We start from the raw sequence: 23749 nt of genomic DNA, 5'->3' as shown, positions 1-23749 counted from the left end.
GTTGATCACTAGATCGGTAATGTACAACACATGTATAAATAGTATTGGTTGATCACTAGATCGGTAATGTACAACACATGTATAAAGAATATTGGTTGATCACTAGATCGGTAATGTACAACACATGTATAAAGAATATTGGTTGATCACTAGATCGGTAATGTACAACACATGTATAAATAGTATTGGTTGATCGCCAGATCTGTAATGTACAACACATGTATAAAGAATGTTGGTTGATCACTAGATCTGTAACATATAACACATGTATCATGTATAAAGGATATTGATTGATCGCTAGATCGATAACATATAAACATATTTTATAAGATTATTGGTTGATCGCTAGATCTATAACATAAACACATTTTAAAAGATTATTGGTTGATCGCTTGATCTGTAACATATTAGTGCCATGGCTAACGGGGTGGGGCTGGGTGGGGGGTTCCTATAAAAATAATAGAAACTTAAAGACAATCCTCTTCTTGACCGTTTGGGGGAGGTTTTTTTGTTTGTTTGTTTTTTGTTTGTTGTTGATTTTTAAGACCACAAACATTTAGGAGATAACCATATGGAGTTTTTAGATTTGCGGGTGTTATCGCCTTCGGGAAAAATGACATTTGTGGGATCAAATAAACAATAACACCCGCAAATCTAAAGACTCCATATGGTTATGTCCATTGTAAACTGAATCGTTTTTCGACGGAACTAACTGTATATTTGGTATTTTTTGACAAAAATACCTGGCTACAATCTAACTGTAGACCCTTGAATCGTCAACTTCGCCTGTCCCAAGTGCTAATGACGTCACTTTTTAATGACGTCATTAGCTTTCCGGGTGTTATTGTCTATTTGATCCCGGAAAAAGAATGAAATTAACCAATCACAATAGAGAACACACTCGCAGTCAGTTTACAATTAACAGAGACAAAGACTATTTTTGGACATTACAAACATGGATGATGACGAGATAAATGTTATAGCCGCAGAATTTCCATTTCGGTATGGGACTACTTGACAGGTCCGTGCTCCACGCTTGCTGTCAGTCGAGCTATCTTGGTATCACCCGAACCCGGGGTACGCGGAACAGGCAGTGCATGCCGGGTAATCGTAACCAATGTGGGGTCATACACTAGGGAGACACATCCCCATACTTGTACCCGTGAAGTGGGTGAAACGCAGTGTATGTGGCCATACATCTACCCATTGAGCCTAGCGGGTGCACTCACTCTGGGTTGGAACCGCTACTGGCATGAAAAATCCCCCATTGCCTGTTTGGAGAGTTTTAGGCATGTGCAGCGTACATCTGCCCCCTCCCCCCCCCCTCCCCCACACACACACGTACACACACATACACAAAACCTTAGTACGGTCCTGCATATAACACATGTATAAAGATCAATATAGACTGTATGTGGCGCGTACGTGCGGTCACGCTACAAAAAGAAAATCGAAATACATTAGTTTCCATGAGAGCGACTAAACTGGATGCGTGCGATGCGTGCTGAAAAAGTGTGTAGCTTGAAAACTAGGGTCAGTGACTTTAAGACATGACGTATCGCAATACAGCTTCCATAAATCGATGTATTGTATCGTGAGCCACGTATCGCGATACAATGCTATATCGCCGTGTCTGTACACGTCTAGCGTTGAAAAGAATAAACGATCCAAGAAACCGTTAAAGAACCAACCAGGTGACGACCCCGTGAGTCCTACGTCATCAGAATCAGAATCATCATCGGAGTCTGACTTCGAGGGCAGTTCCGACTCTGAGACTGGGGTGCAGCACGCCGGGTTGAAGATCCACTGTCGTCTGCCAAATAGAACAACTGCGTCGCCGTCAGCGTCGAGTTTCTTAACACGGCCCACTTTACCCAAAACCTGCAACAAGCGAAAGTACAGGAAGCGAAAGTACATTGTGCTTAATCATTGGTGGGAGCGGGAAGTAGCCCAGTGGTAAAGCGTCCGCCTGATGCGTGGTCGGTCTAGGATCAACCCCCGTCGGTGGGCCCATTGGGCTATTTCTCGTTTCAGCCAGTGCATCACGACTGGCATATCAAAGGCCGCGGTATATTCTATCCTGTCTGTGGAATGGTGCACATAAAAGATCCCTTACTGCTAATGAAAAAAATGTAGTGTGTTTCCTCTAAAACTATATGTCAAAATTACCAAATGTTTGACATCCAATAGCCGATGATTAATAAATCAATGTGTTCTAGTGGTGTCGCTAAACACAACAAACTTTATTTTTTAATCATCAGTGTTTTGTTAGGTGTATCAGGGCCTTAACTTTAGCAATACAGGTCTCCTACAGGGCCCCACAAAGTTTCGTATCTCCTATGTTCAAGGGCCATAACTGAAAAATATGTAAATTGCCATGAAAGTCAAACGTAAGCTGTAACAAACAGTACATAATAAAGCTACAAGCCAAATACTCAAATACGTCTTTAGGACATTGAGATGAACATTTAGCTTGTGTCTGAAGCGCAAAGGGGGCGGGACGTAGCCCAGTGGTAACGCGGTCGGTCTAGGATCGATCCCCGTAATTAGCCCATTGGGCTATTTTTCGTCCCAGCCAGTGTACCACGACTGGTATACTAAAGGCTGTATTACGTGATATCCTGTCTGTGGACTAGTGCATATAAAAGATATCTGGCTACTAATAAAAAACATGTAAAAAAACATTCCTCGCTAAGACTATATGTAAGAATATTACCAAATGTTTGACATCCAATATCCGATGATTAATTAATCAATTTGTTCTAGTGTTGTCATTAAACAAAACAAACTGTCGGTGGGCCCATTGGGCTATTTCTCGTTCCAACCAGTGATCCACGACTGGTGTAACAAATGCCGTGGTATGTACTATCCTGTCTGTGGGATGATGCATATAAAAGATATAAAAGTGTAGCCCATGGAGTAACATCAGTGGGTTTAGTCAGCTCCGTGGTCTAGTGGATAAGCTGCTGGACAATCAAGCTGACGACAGTGGTTCAAATCCCGTCAAAGCTGGCTCACACATTCATTCATATTTCTCATCTATCACCCTCTGCCTATCATTCTCATTATCTTAATATAAAAAACTTTCCAATTTCTCCCACAATTTCAATCTGTTTCGACCCTTTCTGTCAGTTTCCTCCGACTCTGTCTTCTGAGCTGTCCACACCATCGCCTACATGTCTCAACTTCCTCCACGGGTGCAGTCTTTGTGCATTTCCCTGCACCCACCTGACATCCTCGTCCTGTGCCGCTAATAAAGCTGGTTTGACCCACGGCACTAACTAACGACAGCCGGTAGTAGGGGTGCATAGTAGGTGGTTACAAGTGCCTCTTAACAATGACAGAAATAAAGTACTGAACACTCCCCGAAGTGGTCAGACTAAGCCCACAGATAAAAGCTGATGGGGAATGGCAGGTGTGTGGTACAAATAGCCACAAGAGACAAGCATCTGTCGCGGTTGGAGAGACAAGGACAGTGGAGGTGGACAGCGAAAGAAGTTGAAAGATAGGAGGAGTTGCCAGATCGGGCAGAAATGAGATGGAATTCAAAGGAGAGAAAGGAAAGGGGGCAGTGGGATAAAAACCAACAAAAAACCCAACAACAACAACAACAACAACAACAAAAAACCATGAGTGGTTTTCCTTTCAAACCTGTCTCCATATTAACTTCGTGTACCCTATGTCTGACGCCATAAACCGTAATTAAAATGTATTGTGTGCGTCGTTAGATAAAACCTTTCTTCTTTTCTTTCTTTCTTTCTTTCTTTCTTTGACTTGTTTGTTAGTTGGTAGTTTGTTCTTACCTTGCTCATATCATCCACCCATTCTCCGTGGTTTTCCTGCAACATCTTTGCCTTGCCTACGTCATCAATGATTCTAACAACACTCCCAGCCTCCAGATGATGGATCTACAAAATATGTGTGGTTCTCAACGACAAACAAGGTTAGCGAATAAAAAATATGTACAGGTATTGTCCGTACTTAAACGGACAGGCCCTAGTTTTTAAACACTAAGGCATATGTTTCACTATTAGAGCCGATTGTCATCACTGAAATCAAACATTACTTATATCTTATTGTTTAGATTATCCATGTCCGTACAACCGAAGTGTTTTTGGTCATCCATGTTTTTATAATACCACAAAATTTATTTTTCATATTTTTAGAAACTTCCCATAAAGCTCCTTGAAATTTTTACCGAAGTTACATTCCATGGGCTTAAAGGCATACTGTCACGGATTTAATGACCTTATTTCTCTAAAAATTTATAATAAATTAATATTACATTAATTGTTGGAAACCAAATCTAGCTATCGCCTCACCTTAACTGAACCATGATGGAGTGAAATCCATGTCGACCCTCTCGGCAATTTTAGTTTTTGTATTATGGACCATTGCCATAATCCAATTATTTTTTACAAAATATCATTAATAAATGGAGTATGGTGGTTATGAAGATGGATGAATAAAGTACATTTAGGGACAAATCAAATTATTTTTGTTCAGGCAATACTTTGTTATACCATTAAATAGGTCAGTGGTCTGTGACAATATGCCTTTAAATAGGTCAGTGATCTGTGACAATATGCCTTTAAATACGGATAATATATTTCAGCAGGAATCTCCCATAGGTTGCAAAAATTGTGTATCACATTTACTATTAAAAATAGAAAAAACATTTGTATCACATTTACTATTAAAAAACAACAACAACTTTGTAACGACAAATGTTAAATGTACTAGAATTATGCATTACCCCTTCTCAATGAAAAGTCGAATTAATAGCTGCCCGTCTGTTATTAAAACAAGTTTTTTTTTTTATGTAACTAAAAATATCATGGAACAACAATTATTATGACTCCGTTACTATCCTAACTTGCATATTTTGTCTTTATATTAATAGTATAACTTTTTTTCTTAATTTAAGCCCATATTTAAGCCTGGGGCTTAAATACGAAAAATCCCAGTATCTGTTTCATTGAGAGGTGATCCAGGATTTAGCCACGCAACTAGGAGATGGGGTGGGGGCGAGGATGCTGGTTGCAAGGATTTTGTTTTATTATGCATGAAATGGTGCTTGTCGGAGCAATTATATGCCTCTATGATGTTTGTTTTGTTTAACAACACCACTAGAGCACAATGATATATTAATCATCGGCTATTCAGTGGCGGATCTAGCGTAAAATCGAGCAGGGGTCACAACGAAGCGGTAAACAAGGAAGTGTGCAATGAAGAAGGAAGTGGTGGTGGTGGGGGGGGGGGGGGGCAGTTTTGCAGTGTTACAAATATTGTCATACCTGGCAGGGACGGATGCAATATCTACAGTATTCCAGGGTATATAATACTAATGCATTATCTGTATAGTAATCATCTACAGAAATATTAAGCTGAACACTGTAAACATGTTCTCCACTAAAAACCACTAAATGCATTATTTTCATCTGCTATACATTCTGGAAACTTTCGAATTTCGGAGGGGTGTGTGCCTCTCTAACACCCTCCTCTTCGGGAGCACTTTTAGAACTTATGCTTAAATTGATCCAACAAACTGAATTTAACAGAACTGAACATTTCTTGTATTCTTTATTAATATGTATTGGCGTAGCCGGTGTGTGTGTGTGTGTGGGGGGGGGGGGGGGCGTCATGGGGGCTTTGCCCATCTTTGGCGTCGATTAGGTTTTTAAAAGTTGGGGGACACACACGCACGCACGCACATATACACATACGTACGTACGTACGTACGTACATACATACATACATACATACATACAACAACGGCATGGGACAATTTGTGAGGCCAGAAAGGATTTAATTATGCCCTGCGCCAGTGCGTTAATATCTATGTATGTAATAGTCAACCTCGACATACATACAATATATAGATATTCATAAATCAATACATACTAGCCAGTACCAGGTCTGCCCACTGTTTCATGCACGTAAGCGGGATCGACCGCGTAGATTGTAGACCCCATGCATATGGTTGAGTTAAAGAACTTCCTTTTTATGGAAGCTTCGATAGCTCAGAGCGTATCGTGGTTAGTCTTGCAATTTGCGGGCGAGTCGGTGCCACAGGTTCGAGTCCCAGCAACGGCATGGGACAATTTGTGAGGCCAGAAAAGATTTAATTATGCCCTGCGCCAGTGCGTTAATATCTATGTATGTAATAGTCAACCTCGACATACATACAATATATAGATATTCATAAATCAATACATACTAGCCAGTACCAGGTCTGCCCACTGTTTCATGCACGTAAGCGGGATCGACCGCGTAGATTGTAGACCCCATGCATATGGTTGAGTTAAAGAACTTCCTTTTTATGGAAGCTTCGATAGCTCAGAGCGTATCGTGGTTAGTCTTGCAATTTGCGGGCGAGTCGGTGCCACAGGTTCGAGTCCCAGCAACGGCATGGGACAATTTGTGAGGCCAGAAAGGATTTAATTATGCCCTGCGCCAGTGCGTTAATATCTATGTATGTAATAGTCAATCTCGACATACATACAATATATAGATATTCATAAATCAATACATACTAGCCAGTGCCAGGTCTGCCCACTGTTTCATGCACGTAAGCGGGATAGACCGCGTAGATTGTAGACCCCATGCATATGGTTGAGTTAAAGAACTTCCTTTTTATGGAAGCTTCGATAGCTCAGAGCGTATCGTGGTTAGTCTTGCAATTTGCGGGCGAGTCGGTGCCACAGGTTCGAGTCCCAGCAACGGCATGGGACAATTTGTGAGGCCAGAAAGGATTTAATTATCCCCTGCGCCAGTGCTTTAATATCTATGTATGTAATAGTCAACCTCGACATACATACAATATATAGATATTCATACATCAATACATACATACAAACATACATACATGCATACATACATACATACATACATACATACATACATACATACATACATACATACATATATATATATATGTATATATATATATACAGTAGAATCTCATTGGCTCGAACACTGTCGGTGCATCAAAGTCTGTTCGACCCATAGTGCATCAAAGTCTGTTCGATATATATACTCTTCAAAAAATGTAGGGGAACCTAAAATATTAAAACATAAGTTTTGACCAGTAAAGAACGTTCAGGTCTGTTTATCAACACACCGAAACACAATCCATAGTTTGCACATGCATCACGCAGTTGCCCCGTACACGTGCGTGGGGTGTCATTCTCGATTTTGACAATTTCCATAAAGGTCCATTAATTTCTCTCAATCTTTTTCATTCTGTTGATCATACAGTTGTTATTGTTTTGTTTTTAGTCATTTTTATTGTTTGAATTTGCGATTTACTAATAAAAAAACGTCAACTTTCAAATTTCACTTCTGACCCCAATCGTCCTTCAAGATCTTTGGTGGTCATAATACCTACTGTAATACTGAACTACCGTTGTAATGTTTGCCCAATTAATTCACTATTATCATATAACCATTCCCCACAGCTAATATACCGTACAATTTTGGCAATAGTAAATCCTTATTAGAGTTCCTCTACCTTTTTATGAAGAGAATATATACACAATACAGAGTCGAACGGGCATATGGCAAAATGGTGGTTTATCTAGTGCCTCGTCTATTGAATTGGAAGACAGCCATTCCCGATGAGATCCTTTAAAGTGACATTCCCGAGTTTGCTGCAATTTTTAAGATGTTATCGACTATCAAAGACTTTTTAACGATTGTAATTACATATCAAATATATTTGTGTGCATAAAATATTAGTGGCTGTATATTAAACGTGTTTCTGATCGTTATAATATATGTACTAGCTTAAATTTTATTTTATTTCCTAAAAAAAAAAAATTGTACGTACGAAATTATTTGAAGACAAAATCCAGTTTGGGCTTCTTACAAATATTAAGACGACCAGAAACACATTGAATATACAGACACTGATATTCTAAACCAGAAAATATATTTAATGTGTAAGTTTAATCGTAGAAACATTTTATTAGTCGGAAACATCTTACAATGCAGCAAACTCAGGAATGTCCCTTTAAGTGGAGAGTTCATCCATCTTGCACCGCCAAGATGAGGACTGCCACTCGCAGACTAGTTTACTAAATCAAAGCTAGTACCGGACAGAGTTCATGATATCTGGTGTTCGCGAAAGTTGAGCATATCCTTTCCCACCGGTGGCACCTGTCATGGTACTGCTACCACAGCTGTCCTCTACCAATAACGATCCCTTCATTGGTGAGGTAGCCTACGATGTCCAGAGGTGTTGTAAAAGAAACGTTCCTCTCGTTTTGTTAGCTGTAGGTCCTACTAACATGCGCGGTCAGGTAGGTGGGTGGGCGAGCGGGTTTACAGACAGACAGACAGACAGACAGACGTGTTACCTTTCTCAATACTTTTGGCACTAGTCTGTACTTCATTTTCCCAAACTCAACATTCACGTCTCCGCTTGCGGCGAAACTTGTCACCACTCCAGTTTGTCCAATACACTGCAACAAAAATCAGTATACTTATGTTTATATATCCAATAACATTTACAAATACAATACCCGACCGTTTTTCGTATTTAGTACATATTATTATTTCATACATATGCATTTACAGGTTACTGGTTGCTTTTGTCTTGGATCCAAAGAAATCTAAGATAAAGTCCAAATGAAGGGATGGATGGATGGAATCCAGTGTATTTGTGTGCGTGTTTACGTGTGAATGCGTAAGTAATACACGTGAGTAAACTATACATAATACGTCATACAATAAATAATTCAACAAATACTCAAACCTTGGCCATCCCAACAGACCATCCACTTCCGGCTTCCATGATTTGTTTCAGTGCCGATGCCTCTAACTCTATACAGACTTTGTCTCCCACTTTCAGCTCCAAATCTGATGGTGTGATGTCAATGGGAGCCTTAGCGCCGACATTATCTAAATAGACATCCACACGTTTGTGTTTATTGGAGCCTTAAGGTTGCATAGTACCAAAGAAGAGAGTTCCGTGTCAAAATTCGAGGTGCACCGTCAAATATTTACGGAGTAAAAGCAGCTGTGGATGTTACTGGTAGTAATATGTGACATTGGTTATTTGTGCAAATACTAATTGTCCATTGACAATAAATTAATACACTTTTATTTGTTATACAGTTGTTATGCAGTATATACCAGAGTTTGAAACTAATGTGGGGTACCCTCAAAAATGGAACTGCAATTTTGAGCTAAAATGACAGTTGCTATTAAAAACATTAATTAAATCTCTTAAATGGTATGTGACCCCCCCCCCCCCCCCCCCCCCCCGACACACACACACATTTTCTTGCAGGTAGATTAGATTGAGGTGCCACACTTTTTATTGCTGTACTTCCTGGGTGTGTTGATACGCTGCTTATATCAGTTTTATTAGTAAACGTTAACATTATCGGCAATACGAATTGATTTGGTCTATTAGAACCTTAAGCCGACGCTACACGATACGAGTGTCTCGTACGTGAATAGCGACGGGAGAAACCGACTGCATAGCAGCCGATGAAATCGTAATGTTTGCTTTGTCAGTCGGCTATTCTCGTGGCTATTCAAGCGAAGTTACACGATACGAGTGTCTCGTACGCGAATAGGCGATTGTGACACGACAAACATCAATCTAATTAAAATTAGCTCCACTATTACATGTGGATCTAACAGCATCCCGTTGGAGCTCATGTCCAGTTTACTTTTCATTCGACCAATCAAAACCTTACTTGCAAAATCATGCCATTGATTTGAAAAGAATTTGAAAACATTCGGGATTATGCCGAGGGTATACTAAATGATTCGAGTGAATTACGAAGTATGCCTGAAACTAATTGCAATATAACAGTTTTAAATAAAATTAGTTTAGACTAAAAAAACACCGTGATGGTATAGCCATAAAATCTGTTTATACTAGTATACAATCCAAAGTTTATTACTGCACTTTTCCCCCTGTTTTTTTAATGCTGAAATATACTAACAAGTTCGCCTATTGCATAAATAGTCTCTCCCGGTATTTTTAGAATTTCTATGCTCCCGAATAACGCGATAAAAGGCGAAGTGTAATTGGTCGATATTTAAATTGTTATTTATAGATGAAATGTCACCTGGACATGGGAGTCAACGCAATGCTGTTAGATCTACTGGTAGACCCAGTAGAGCTAATTTTAATCAGATTGGACAAACATTACGGTTCCATCGGTTGCTATGCAACCAGCTATTCTCGTACAAGGCGCCCGTATCGTGTACAATATATAGATATTCATACATCAATGCATACCAGCCAGTGCCAGGTCTGCCCTCTGTGTTATGATGCATGTAAGCGGGATCGATCGCGTAGCTTGTAGGCCCCATGCATGTGATTGAGTTAAACAGCATCCTTTTTATGGCTGTCTGGATAGCTCAGAATGCATCGTGGCAAGTCTGCAAGTTACGATTCGGTGCCATGGGTTCGAGTCCCAGCAACGGCATGGGACCATTTCGGAGGCCAGAAAGGATTTAATTATCCGCTGCGCTAGTGCGTTAATATCTATGTATGTGATAGTCAACCTCGACATACATACAATATATAGATATTCATATATCAATACATACATATATTAATAGATATTGCGCAAAATATATATGTCACATAATCTTACCTAAGACGGGTAGATGTTGCGGGTAGTACTCCACCCCAGGCGCCTCATCTGTGTACTTTATGTCCACCTTCCCCTCGTAACCCACACGACATACGCTGATCTTCCCTGACTGCCACTTGACATTCACAGCTGACCTTGGCGATTTAGGATGCGGCGTAACCAATGATTCCACCGTGCCTGTCTTGCCACGCCCACCTTTTGGCATAAATTAACATAATAAACTTTATAATTCTACTAATTTATAGGATTTAAAGAGGCTGACGTTAAGATTCATATAGACTGGTTGCAGCGCGTGCGTGCGGTCCGACTGTTCTGTCTAATGAAAGTAAAGTTTGTTTTATTTAACGACGCCACTAGAGCACATTGATTTTTTATCTTATAATCGGCTATTGGACGTCAAACATATGGTCATTCTGACACTGTTTTTAGAGGAAACCCGCTGTCGCCACATAGGCTACTCTTTTACGACAGGCAGCAAGGGATCTTTTAGTTGCGCTTCCCACATGCAGGATAGCACAAACCATGGCCTTTGTTGAACCAGTTATGGATCACTGGTCGGTGCAAGTGGTTTACTACACCTACCCATTGAGCCTTGCGGAGCACTCACTCAGGGTTTAGAGTCGGTATCTGGATTAAAATCCCATGTCTTGACTGGGATCCGAACCCAGTACCTACCAACCTGTAGACCGATGGCCTAACCACGACGCCACCGAGGCCGCTTGCGTTTAGCGCGTATACACCAACAGCGTTCCGGCTGGCCACATGTGTTTTGCAGACGCACGCATCGCACACATCCAGTCTAGACGCTTACATTGAAACTAATGTTCTAGTATTTCCATTTTATTTATTTTTACCAGACCGCACGCACGAGCCGCATTCAATCTATTTGAGCCTTTAATATTATCAATTAAAGTCACTGGTTCTAGTTCATATGTACCTTTTTGTTTCGCATAAAGTTAAATTTTAGCTACTATCATTGAAGTGGTGGGTGGGCAAATATATATGGTGGGAAAAGGGGGATTATTAAAGTCCCCTCCGCCTTCCTGGCTACTTCAAACACCAGGAATACCAGATTTGCCAAAATTCATAATTTAAATAAAATATTGTAAGTAATATGTTGATTAAATGTTTTTTTTGTTTTTAAACCTTGCAGAGTCGGCGGCTTTAAATGTAGTATTAATTATTTAAAGGTGCACAGTCCTCTATAAATAATGTATAAACTAACACAAGAATAACCTGGTATTTTTCCTTTAAATATCTTTGCATAAGTAATGTTTGAACAAATGGCAACTTTCGTTCACGTTTTTAAAGATCATGGGCCCAAATGTACTGGTTACATGGCGTCGGACCACAGAGATAATGAGGGGGAAAACCCGCTGTCGCCACTTCATGGGCTACTCTATTCGATTAGCAGCAAGGGATCTTTTAATGTGCCAGTTGTGGTGCTCTGGCTGGAACGAGAAATCAAATGTACAGAAATGAATTTGAGTGCAGAGCCGAATGGGTATTTAGCAAAACAGTGGTTAATTCCACGAGTATCTATCTAGTACCTCATCCATAGAATGATAGCCATTCCCAAGAAGATATTTACTGGACAATACCTTCATCCTGCACTACTCAGAGGACTGCCACTCACATACTAGTTTACTAAATCAAAACTAACACAAGACAAAGCCTATTGGAATAAATATAGCTGTGATGACAGGCATCCATGAATCAGTCAAAACAGTGATGAATTCAGGTGTTGCGAAAGGTGAGCATACCCTGCCCCACAAGTGTCACCCGCCACGAGTACTTCCACCACAGCAGTCACGTGCGTCACTTCTAAATACTGAATATTACTGTAAGCCAAAAATGCTGCAACTGGAGGATGAGAATTATGATAATGATGATGATCATGATAATGATGACGACGTTGACGCTAATATGATGATGGTAATGATGATGATGATGACAAAGATTGTGTTGACGGTGCCGAGGAGAATAATGGTGGTGATGACAATGATGATGATGATGATGATGACGACGACGATGATGATGATAATGATGATGATGACGTTGCCGAGGATCACAATGATGTCACCACTCACCGTCTGTATCATTCTGCTCCCAGTGAGTCCCACGAACGACAGTGGCCCCCGGGAATATTCCCAGAGCGTTCACCTTCATACTTTTATTTCTTGCAGGTACAGTCACCCTGCAAAGAAACACAGAATGGTCAGACACCCTATGACACCCTCTCTCCCTCTCCCTCTCTCTCTCTCTCTCTCTCTCTCTCTCTCTCTCTCTCTCTCTCTCTCTCTCTCTCTCTCTCCCCCCCCCCTCTCTCTCTCCTCTCTCTCTCTCTCTCTCTCTCTCTCTCTCTCTCTCTCTCTCTCTCTCTCAATGTTTCTGTTTTCTCTCTCTTTCTAACTCACTCGCTATCCTCACCTCCCTATATATATCCTTATTTCTCTCAACCTCCCTCATCTTTCCCTTTGCTTGTCTTTCTCTTACTCTCCCCACTAACTGCATTTCTCTCCCTCACCGATATTTATCTATGACTCTGTACTTGTCCATATCACACCTCCTTTGTCAACCCCACCCCCCCCCCCTCTACGATCATCATTCATCTCCTCAATATGCTCTCTCTCTCTCTCATCTCTCTCTCTCTCTCTTCCTCTCTCTCTCTATCCACACACCACAAGCCCATCTCTATCTCTCTCTCTCTCAATGTTTCTGTTTTCTATCTCTTTCTAACTCACTCGCTATCCTCACCTCCCTATATATATCTTTATTTCTCTCAACCTCCCTCATCTTTCCCTTTGCTTGTCTTTCTCTTACTCTCCCCACTAACTGCATTTCTCTCTCCCTCGATATTTATCTATGACTCTGTCTGTCCCTATCACACCTCCTTGTCCGTCCCCCCTCTGACTCTTACCCTCAGTCCATCCATCCTCCCTCTCTCTCTCTCTCTCTTCTCTCTCTCTCTCTCTCTCTCTCTCTCTCTCTCTCTCTCTCTCTCTCTCTCTCTCTCTCTCTCTCTCTCTCTCTCAAAATACAATCCTTCAGTTTAGACATATAGCTCCATGTGTGTAAATAAAGACAAATATTTTGTACTGTGATTTAAAATTAGATATTCCATTATTAAAACAGCCTTTTAATTCATGTGCGTGAAAAAAAACAATCTGCCATAAACCCTTCTCATTAAGATGGCGGCTACGGTGCGTGACGTCATAGGGTGTCAACCCCGAATCAATAGGAAGCTAATAATTAGGGACATTCTGCAAACAATAAAATATAATTTATGAATATTTTATTTTATTTCTTATTGTATTAGATCTAGACGTCAATGGATATTAAAGAACATACGGTTGCGACTTGGGGGTGTCGTAACGTGTGAAGGGATGTGTTAGATCATGCTTTCCCGTCACGTAGCACAGCGAACACACATCATAGTCGTCACATCTCATACAGTGCCAGCGCATGCCCACAACACCCACTTCGTTACATTCGTTACACGTAATGCTCTGATGCCGAATACCTAGAAAGAAAACGTTTGTTTTGTTTAACGGCACCACTAGAGCTATTAGAAAAAAAAACAGATATATTTTTTATTAGTAGCAAGAGATCTTTTATATGCACCATCCCAAACACAGGATAGCACATACCACGGTCTTTGATACACCAGTCGTGGTGCACTGGCTGGAACGAAAAATTGCCCAGTGACGGGGATCGATCCAACGCCTGGAATGAAAATCAAACCATATATTGTAATATTGTTTGTTTTCAGCTATCAATTATATTTCTCTACTAAAGTCATAGTCCATATATGAGCTATATTTCTCTACTAAAGTCATAGTCCATATATGAGCTATATTTCTTTACTAGAGTCATAGTCCATATATGAGCTATATTTCTTTACTAGAGTCATAGTACATATATAAGCTATATTTCTCTACTAAAGTCATAGTCCATATATCAGTTATATTTCTCTACTAAAGTCATAGTCCATATATGAGCTATATTTCTTTACTAAAGTCATAGTCCATATATCAGTTATATTTCGTTACTAAAGTCATAGTCCATATATCAGTATATTTTTCTACTAAAGTCATAGTCCATATATGAGTTATATTTCTTTACTAGATTCATAGCCTTTATATGAGTTATATTTCTCTACTAAAGTCATAGTCCATATATCAGTTATATTTCGTTACTAAAGTCATAGTCCATATACGAGCTATATTTCTATACCAAAGTCATTGTCCATATATCAGTTATATTTCTCTACTAAAGTCATAGTCCATATATGAGCTATATTTCTTTACTAAAGTCATAGTCTATATATCAGTTATATTTCTCTACTAAAGTCACAGTCCATATATGAGCTATATTTCTTTACTAAAGTCATAGTCCATATATCAGTTATATTTCGTTACTAAAGTCATAGTCCATATATCAGTATATTTTTCTACTAAAGTCATAGTCCATATATGAGTTATATTTCTTTACTAGATTCATAGCCTATATATGAGTTATATTTCTCTACTAAAGTCATAGTCCATATATCAGTTATATTTCGTTACTAAAGTCATAGTCCATATACGAGCTATATTTCTATACCAAAGTCATTGTCCATATATCAGTTATATTTCTCTACTAAAGTCATAGTCCATATATGAGCTATATTTCTTTACTAAAGTCATAGTCCATATATCAGTTATATTTCTTTACTAAAGTCATAGTCCATATACCAGTTATATTTCTTTACCAAAGTCATTGTCTATATATCAGTTATATTTCTCTACTAAAGTCATAGTCCATATATGAGTTATATTTCTTTACTAAAGTCATAGTCCATATATCAGTATATTTCTTTACTAAAGTCATAGTCCATATATAAGTATATTTCTTTACTAAAGTCATAGTCCATATATGAGCTATATTTCTTTACTAAAGTCATAGTCCATATATCAGTATATTTCTTTACTAAAGTCATAGTTCGGTTTAGGAAATAGTTCCTCAATTAAAACAAAATACTACAAAATTCTGATATGCCTTGACCTGTAGAATTTAAATAACCCATTGGTTTGAAGTTACTTGTTATAATGTAGTACTAACTGATAACAACTGTGCAAGTGGTATAGTGTCACTTGTATGACAGCAACACGGGGCGGTACTCTGACTTGACGGTGGCTGACTGAAATATATCCTAGTTAGTCCATGAGACAGAGGGGTCAGCATGAGCATTCGTCCCCCCCCCCCCCCCCCCCCCCAGGTGGTATCAACTGGCCAAATTTTGGGTCCTGGCTCATGGACTAAGTCGACCTATGTTGATTTATTACACGTTACTTGTCAGTTGAAAGCACTCCCTAAAAGTAGTAGTCACATGACCCTCTCGACAGTGTTGTATTTTGCACAGAATATATTCTGACATAGAAATTGTATTGAACTGCATGGAGTAATTAATGGCGATGTGGAACCTTCAGGTCGAGCAATGGCCTCATGCCATAGTTTTCACTAAAAGTTACTATGTTTATCTCAACCCACCATTATCTCGAGATGTTTGGTTCGGTGACTTCAACATCGAGATAAGAACGTCAAACTGTAATTTGTAAAGAACTATTTAAAGTCGCGGACTCTAGTTTCAACCCGTGAAAATGAACACTAAGTTTGATTGATCTACAAAACTGTAACACATTTTGATAAAGTTATAATAGAGTTAAACACGCATCTGTGACACTGAATACTCCTAAAAATAGACTAGAGCTCGTGTCCATAACCAATAATTCGCAGGGATGGGATTTAGCTTAGTCCGTTGAGTGCTTGCTTGAGGTGCTTGTGTCGCAGGATCGAACCACTTCGGTGGATCCATTCGACTGATTGGGGTTTTTTTTTCTCTCGTTCCAACCAGTGCACAACAGTGCGTCGTTAAATAAACCATTTCTTTTTTTTTTTAACTTTACTAGACACTAACATTTGTTTTAACTTTAAGGTTCTGAGTAAACTCAAAACTGATGAATTTAAAGTGTCTGAGTTCAGGGTTGAGCTAGTGTTTGCGGCTTTAAATAATTGACATTCTAGTTGAGATATCTGTTCTACCTCACCTACTGGAGCGCTGTCCAACACCCTGAGCTCAAACTTGTTGCTTTTCCCAATACTCGAGATTGTTTGGTTTCCATTATCCCAGATAATTTCAGCCGTTTGGTCCTTTCCGTAGGACACCACCGTCCCGACATGCCCCTCTCCGCCATCTTTACTTCCAGACGACCAATCAGGACCCCGTATCACCCGGAGACCTGTCGCCATCTTGCTGTGAGCAGCGTCACTTGGAACAGAGAAAAGTGTCCTGACAGTTTGTTCAACTTAATTTCTGGAAAAAAATACATCCCAAAATATATTGTACACTATTTATTGTATTATCTCTGTCTCTGTCTCTCTGTCTCATGTGTGTGTGTGCGCGCGTGCGTGTGTGTGTCATGCTCTCTCTCTCTCTCTCTCTCTCTCTCTCTCTCTCTCTCTCTCTCTCTCTCTCTCTCTCTCTCTCTCTCTCTCTCTCTCTCTCTCTTTCTTTCTCTCCACCTCCCTCTTTGTCCCTCTCTCTGTTTTGTTTTACTGTGAATACCCACTACATTTTATATATTTGCCTGTCGCTGCAAAACATGGCTCATAAACAGCGTGCCTCCCACACACACACACACACCCACCCCAAACAGAATATTAGCACGTCTATTCATGCGATTGTTCGACCTAGATCTGTCATTCACTCGAACGAACTGACAAGTTCAATACCGCTTTGTATTTGGTGGGGCTTCTTTTTTTTTTACGACATAACAGACGGCTGTAACATGATCACAATAACGCAGTGGTATGTCAACAACATGGAGGACTCGTTGACTACAAGGGGAGCGGGATTTAGGTTAGTCAGTTGAGCACTCGCCTGAGGTGCTTGCGTCGCAGGATCGAACCACCTCAGTAAATCCGTTCAACTGGGACCGGCCTCGGTGGCAGGCCATCGGTCTACAGGCTGGTAGGTACTGGGTTCGGATCCCAGTCGAGGCATGGGATTTTTAAAACCAGATACCGACTCTAAACCCTGAGAGAGTGCTCCGCAAGGCTCAATGGGTATGTGGAAACCACTTGCACCGACCACCGACCAGTGATCCATAACTGGTTCAACAAAGGCTATGGTTTGTGCTATCCTGCCTGTGGGAAGCGCAAATAAAAGATCCCTTGCTGCTAATCGGAAGAGTAGCCCATGTAGTGGCGACAGCGGGTTTCCTCTCAAAATCTGTGTGGTCCTTAGCCATATGTCTGACGACATATAACCGTAAATAATATGTGTTGAGTGCGTCGTTAAATAAAACATTTCTTTCTTTCCGTTCAACTGATTGGGGTTTTCTCATTTCAACCAGTTAACCACAATTTGTCAAATGTCGTGGTATGTGTTTTCCTGTCTGTGGAAAAATGCTTATAAAAGATCCCTTGCTGCAATAGGAAACGGTAGCGGGTTTCCTCTGTTGACTACGAGTCAGAATTATCAAATGTTTGACATCCAATAATTAATTAATTAATTAATTAATTAATTAATTAATTAATGTGCTCTAGTGGTGTCGTTAACCAAAACAAGCTTCGTTGTCTAAAACCATTATGCAGTTAATTACAATAAAGTGGTTTCGCAACCATTTCTGTTACGGATATCGATAGCTGAGCACAATAGGCCGTATTAAAAACAAAACCCAACCGTTTGTGTGCACCTACCTACATGTACAACCGGCCTCGGTGGCGTCGTGGTTAGGCCATTGGTCTACAGGCTGGCAGGTAATGGGTTCGGATCCCAGTCGAGGCATGGGATTTTAAATCCAGATACCGACTCCAAACACTGAGTGAGTGCTTCGCAAGGCTCAATGGGTTGCTGTAAATCACTTACACCGACCAGAGTTCCATAACTGGTTCAACAAAGGCCATGGTTTGTGCTATCCTGCCTGTGGGAAGCGCAAATAAAAGATCCCTTGCTGCTAATCGGAAAGAGTAGCCCATGAAGTGGCGACGGCGGGTTTCCTCTCAAAATCTGCGTGGTCCTTAACCATAATATTATGTCATATAACCGTAAGTAAAATGTGTTGAGTGCGTCGTTAAATAAAGCATTTATTTATTTCTTTCCTACCTACATGTACAAAGCACAAACACTTACGTTTAAGAAGAAGAAAAACCAAACACCCCCCGCAAAAAAAAACCCAACACCTTAGTAAACAATAAATACAGCCTATTAATAAGATTCGGTAACAGTACTTTTAGTTTAGCTACTTTCGCAGATCGGGGTGTGTGTGGGGGGGGGGGGGGGGGGGGGGGGGCGTAACCCTGTGGTGGGCCTATTGGGCTATTTCTCGTTCCAGCCAGTGCACCACGATTGAAAATATCAAATGCCGTGGTATGTGCTATCCTGTCTGGGATATTGCATATAAAAGATCCCTTGCTACTAATGGAAAAATGTAGCTGGTTTTCTGTCTAAGCCTATATGTCAAAATTACCAAATGTGATCTAGTGGTGTCGTTAAACAAAACAGCCCCCTGTCTCGTACGTTTATATATGTCGATTATCGCACCTCACGTGAGCGCTATACCAACTGAACTAGATCGCGTTCAATGTAAACTTGAATATGTGTGTACGTGAAGGCTATACTAGGAAAGATTCAACTTACCAAACAGCCGACGAGCGAGACAAATGTATTCCACAAGAAACAAAGCGCAAATGATCAGCTTGAATGCTTAAGACATTTCAGGTGTGTACTACACTGAATACCACACCCCCAGACGCAGTTATACAGTTGAAATAAGATAAATATGTACCCGAGTAAATTGTACAGTCTTGTTCTAATCGACCGAAAACAAGGAAACAGAAACAGAAAAACCAAAATGGAGTCCAAGGGGATTCACCTTACTATTTTAAATAAAGGTGGAAGTCGTGGGTCAGTACTGGACTGAAGCCTTCAAGGAGTGGGGTGATTGGAGGGGGTGGGGGTTAGAGGGGGGGGTCAGAGTGGGGTGGAACATAATCTCGTCTAGAAGGGGTGGGGTGGAACACAATCTCGTCTAGAAGGGGTGGGGTGGAAAACAATCTCGTCTAGAGTGGGTGGGGGTGGAACACAATCTCGTCTAGAGTGGGTGGGGGTGGAACACAATCTCGTCTAGAGTGGGTGGGGGTGGAACACAATCTCGTCTAGAGTGGGTGGGGTGGAACACAATCTCGTCTAGATTCATAACTGGTTCAACAAAGGCCATGGTTTGTGCTATCCTGCCTGTGGGAAGCGCAAATAAAAGATCCCTTGCTGCCTAATCGTAAAAGATTAGCCTATGTGGTGACAGCGGGTTTCCTCTAAAACCAGTGTCAGAATGACCATATGTTTGACGTCCAATAGCCGATGATAAGATAAAAAACATCAATGTGCTCTATTGGCGTCGTTAAATAAAACAAAATTTCCTTTATAATAGCTGATTTTTAAAAATGGCTTGTTACCCCCTCCATACACGCACCCCAGACTGTGCCCTACCCCACCCACACCACACCAATCCAGACGCACACGCGAGACTGTAACCCCCCCCCCCCCCCCCCACCCCCACCCCCACCCCCACACCTACACACACACGAGAGAGAGAGAGAGAGAGAGAAAGAGAGAGAGAGAGAGAGAGAGAGAGAGAGAGAGAGAGAGGGAGGGAGGGATATATATATATATATATATATATATATGAGAGAGAGAGAGAGAGAGAGAGAGAGAGAGAGAGAGAGAGAGAGAGAGAGAGAGAGAGAGAGAGAGAGAGAGAGAGAGAGAGAGAGAGAGATACTGTGCCCACCCCTCCAGATATCGTTCCTGTGGCACCGACTCGGATGTGTGTAAGAATGTTTACATATATCAAAACATTTCACTGGAAAAGACCGTCAGCCTATAAAATTATCTTGTTATTAAGTGTTAAACATATTAAAGGTCCACAATCATGGCACATTATTAATACACAGTATATAAAAAAAATACATAAAGATTACATTATTAACCATAAAACAATATAATAATACCACCCCAATTATTAATAAAGCGACTTTTTGTAAAACGCTCAGGGAAAAAACACTGATCCAGTCGATTTGACCCGCATGTGACCTGTGACGTAGCATCAGGAGAATTCCACTCATTCATTAGTAGGTTACCATGGCGACAGCATGTAATGATTCTTCGGAAAATAGAAGATTTTATTGCTCGAAACAAACAAACAAAATATACCTGATTTTTTTGCGGATGCATCGCAATATTCTGTAATAATAGTCATCCCAGTAAGCCAGCAACAATTATATATTATATTTAATACAAAATAAACCATCATTGTCAAAGTGTTGAAATAACTGTATTATGGTTTGTACATAAATTACAGTGTTTTCTTAGTTAATTGGTCGTTTCTTTCCGTGGCCTGTACCTGTGATTCCTGATTGGCAGGTGTATATTTAGACGTTCCCCAGACACTGTGTCTAGACACACTAAAAAGACGTGCCTCTTTTATTAAGATCACAGGGTATTGTGTGTTAACCGCACGGACACCCCTCTAATCGAAATCGAGCAGCCGTCTTGCTTTATTATTGTAAGTAATTCTGTAAAACCCTTGATTAAGTAGACTTTCCCATTTAAAATCACAAAACTGACCAATTACGTAGTCCCAAAGAAAAGAAAATTATCACTTGGGTATCGTGAGTGGTCGTTTTTGGTCGAACGTAGCATACCAATAGGCTTAATAATATGCTTTTCTTTTCCTTTGGCTTTTTAAAAAAAGAAAAATACTATAACTCCATTTCGTTCTACTGATGCAAATTGAAATATATTTAGTTAAATAGTTTATTATACTATCAAGACATTTATGTTGTTTTACAAGTCAGGTTGATGAAAGCGAAGCGCCTTGTCGTAAATTAGAGCGTTTGTTTACACTGTGCATAGAGCAGATGGACGGAGCTGACGTCACTTCGCCCTAAGCTATACCACCGGATGTCACAAAAACGTAACACAATGGCTGCGTTTTTCATTTGTTAAAGTGTCAGTATGTGTTGGTGGTCCGGGTATGCATCTTTCCAACACATAAATCTCTTGTTTGAGTTTACTCTACCTTTAAGTGGTTGTGTGTGTACTGCCAGTATGCTACGGTATCTGTGATTATGTCACCTTGTCATGGCATATTGATATAATGTAGTATATCAGACACCTTGTCATGGCATATTAATATAATAGTATTATTGTAGTATATTAGGCACCTTGTCATGGCATATTAATATACTGTAGTATATGAGGCACCTTGTCATGGCGTATTGATATATTGTAGTGTATCAGGCACCTTGTCATGACATATTGATATATTGTAGTGTATCAGGCACCTTGTCATGGCGTATTGATATATTGTAGTGTATCAGGCACCTTGTCATGATATATTGATATATTGTAGTGTATCAGGCACCTTGTCATGGTATATTGATATATTGTAGTATATTAAGCACCTTGTGATGACATGCTGATACATTGTAATAACTAAGGCATTTTGTTATGGCACACTAATATATTGTAGTATATCAGGCACCGTGTCGTGATACACTGGTATATTGTAGTACCTAAGGCACCTTGTCATGGCACACTAATTATATTGCAGTGTTTATTTATATAGAGAGAGGACGAAAACAAAAAACAACAACAAAAAACCCACACTCTACTAATAAAGCATTTTTCAGAAAAACATTATTGTGTATATTTTATCAGGCAATATTTTGTCTGATCGTTTAATAAGTCAACTACCCTGGCTCCCTGCCTTACACAACCACAGCGGTGGGATCTAGCTCAATCGGTAAAACGCTCATCTGAGGTGCTTGCATCGTAGGATCAAACCACCCTAATGGACTCCTTCTCTGATTGGGGTTTTCGCGTCCCAACCAGTGTCCCACCAATGGTATATCAAAGGTCGTGGTATACGCTTCCCAGTCTGTGTGTGTGGAAGGGGTGGGGGGGGGTGCATGTAAAAGATCCCTTGCAGAGGGTTTCCTCCTAAGACGTCCTGTAACAAAATTACCAAATATTTGACATCCAATCGTTGATAATTAATATATCAGCGTTCTCTAGTGGTGACGCTAAACAAAACAAACGTTAACCCCATCCCACCCCAATCCTATGCATAAGGCATACAAAAAAAGAGAACAGATCCGGGTCTGGTTATAGTGAATGTCCAATTTAGATTTATAAACGTCTCGATTGCTGTGTTTACCTGTTTACCTGAATAGGTTCGATGACGCTTGAACTGTCTTCTTTGTGGCTAAGCCTAATCGGTGATATCATAAATCAGTGGTGTGAGATATCGCTGTTATATTATTAGTTTGTATGACACAGCGCATACTGTTCCACTAACCTGGTAGCCTCAGGCTCGGATCCAGGGGTTTGTGAAGGGGTGGCGTCGGACATTGGTTTTGACGTCGATGAAAAAAAACCGGGGAGGGGGAACGGTGTGTAGTTCATAAGCCAGTTTTTTTATCTTTCTTTAGCGCTAAGATCACCGTATGCGTATAACTGTCTTACACACAGGGACAGGGCTGATACCGATGGTAAATCGCTCGTCTGGTGCGCGGTCTGTCTAGGATCGATCCCTGCCGATGGGCCCCATTGGGCTATATCTCGTTCCAGCCATTACACCACGACTGACACGTCAAAGGTCGTGGTATGTGATACCCTGTCTGAGGGATGGTGCATATAAAAGACCCCTTGCTACTGATGGAAAAATGTAGCGGGTTTCCTCTCTAAAACTATACGTAAAACGATTACTAAATGTTTGACACCCAATAGCCGATGGTGAATAACTCAATGTGCTCTAGTGGTGTCGTTAAATAAAACAAACAAACATATATCTCGTTCCACTACCGATCAGTCTCCCACAGCGTACGCGTATCTTTTCAAAATAGTTTACTTCATTCCTAAACCAGGAAAGGTTAACGTAACTTTTTATCAACAATAATGTTTACAATGATTATCAAGAAAAAATAAATAGTGAAGATTCATCCATAAAACTAATTAAAGTTTATAAGTTGTTGTTTTTTTAACGACAACACATTGATTAATTAATTTTCGACTGTTGGAT

General features: G+C 40.3%; 1 protein-coding gene across 1 annotated transcript in view; it reads right to left on the bottom strand.

Annotated features, from left to right (window-relative positions):
- The window catches only part of LOC121389678 (E3 ubiquitin-protein ligase MIB2-like), a 30527-nt gene extending 11052 nt beyond the window's left edge, over positions 1-19475 (bottom strand). Inside the window, exons 1-9 of the mRNA XM_041521328.1 lie at positions 19306-19475; positions 16712-16977; positions 13974-14145; positions 12713-12819; positions 10623-10817; positions 8759-8904; positions 8361-8465; positions 3804-3908; positions 1692-1881 (exon numbers count right to left, since the gene is read on the bottom strand). Coding sequence (XP_041377262.1) covers positions 1692-1881; positions 3804-3908; positions 8361-8465; positions 8759-8904; positions 10623-10817; positions 12713-12819; positions 13974-14145; positions 16712-16913 — 1222 coding nt within the window. The 5' untranslated portion in view covers positions 16914-16977; positions 19306-19475. The remainder of the gene's footprint in view (positions 1-1691; positions 1882-3803; positions 3909-8360; positions 8466-8758; positions 8905-10622; positions 10818-12712; positions 12820-13973; positions 14146-16711; positions 16978-19305) is intronic.
- Positions 19476-23749: the final 4274 nt, after the last annotated feature.

The sequence above is a fragment of the Gigantopelta aegis genome, chromosome 15 (genome assembly GCF_016097555.1).
Source record: "Gigantopelta aegis isolate Gae_Host chromosome 15, Gae_host_genome, whole genome shotgun sequence".
NCBI classification, from domain to species: domain Eukaryota; kingdom Metazoa; phylum Mollusca; class Gastropoda; order Neomphalida; family Peltospiridae; genus Gigantopelta; species Gigantopelta aegis.
The sequence above is the reverse complement of the archived record's forward strand: the minus strand, read 5'-3'. Positions and strand labels throughout refer to the sequence as shown.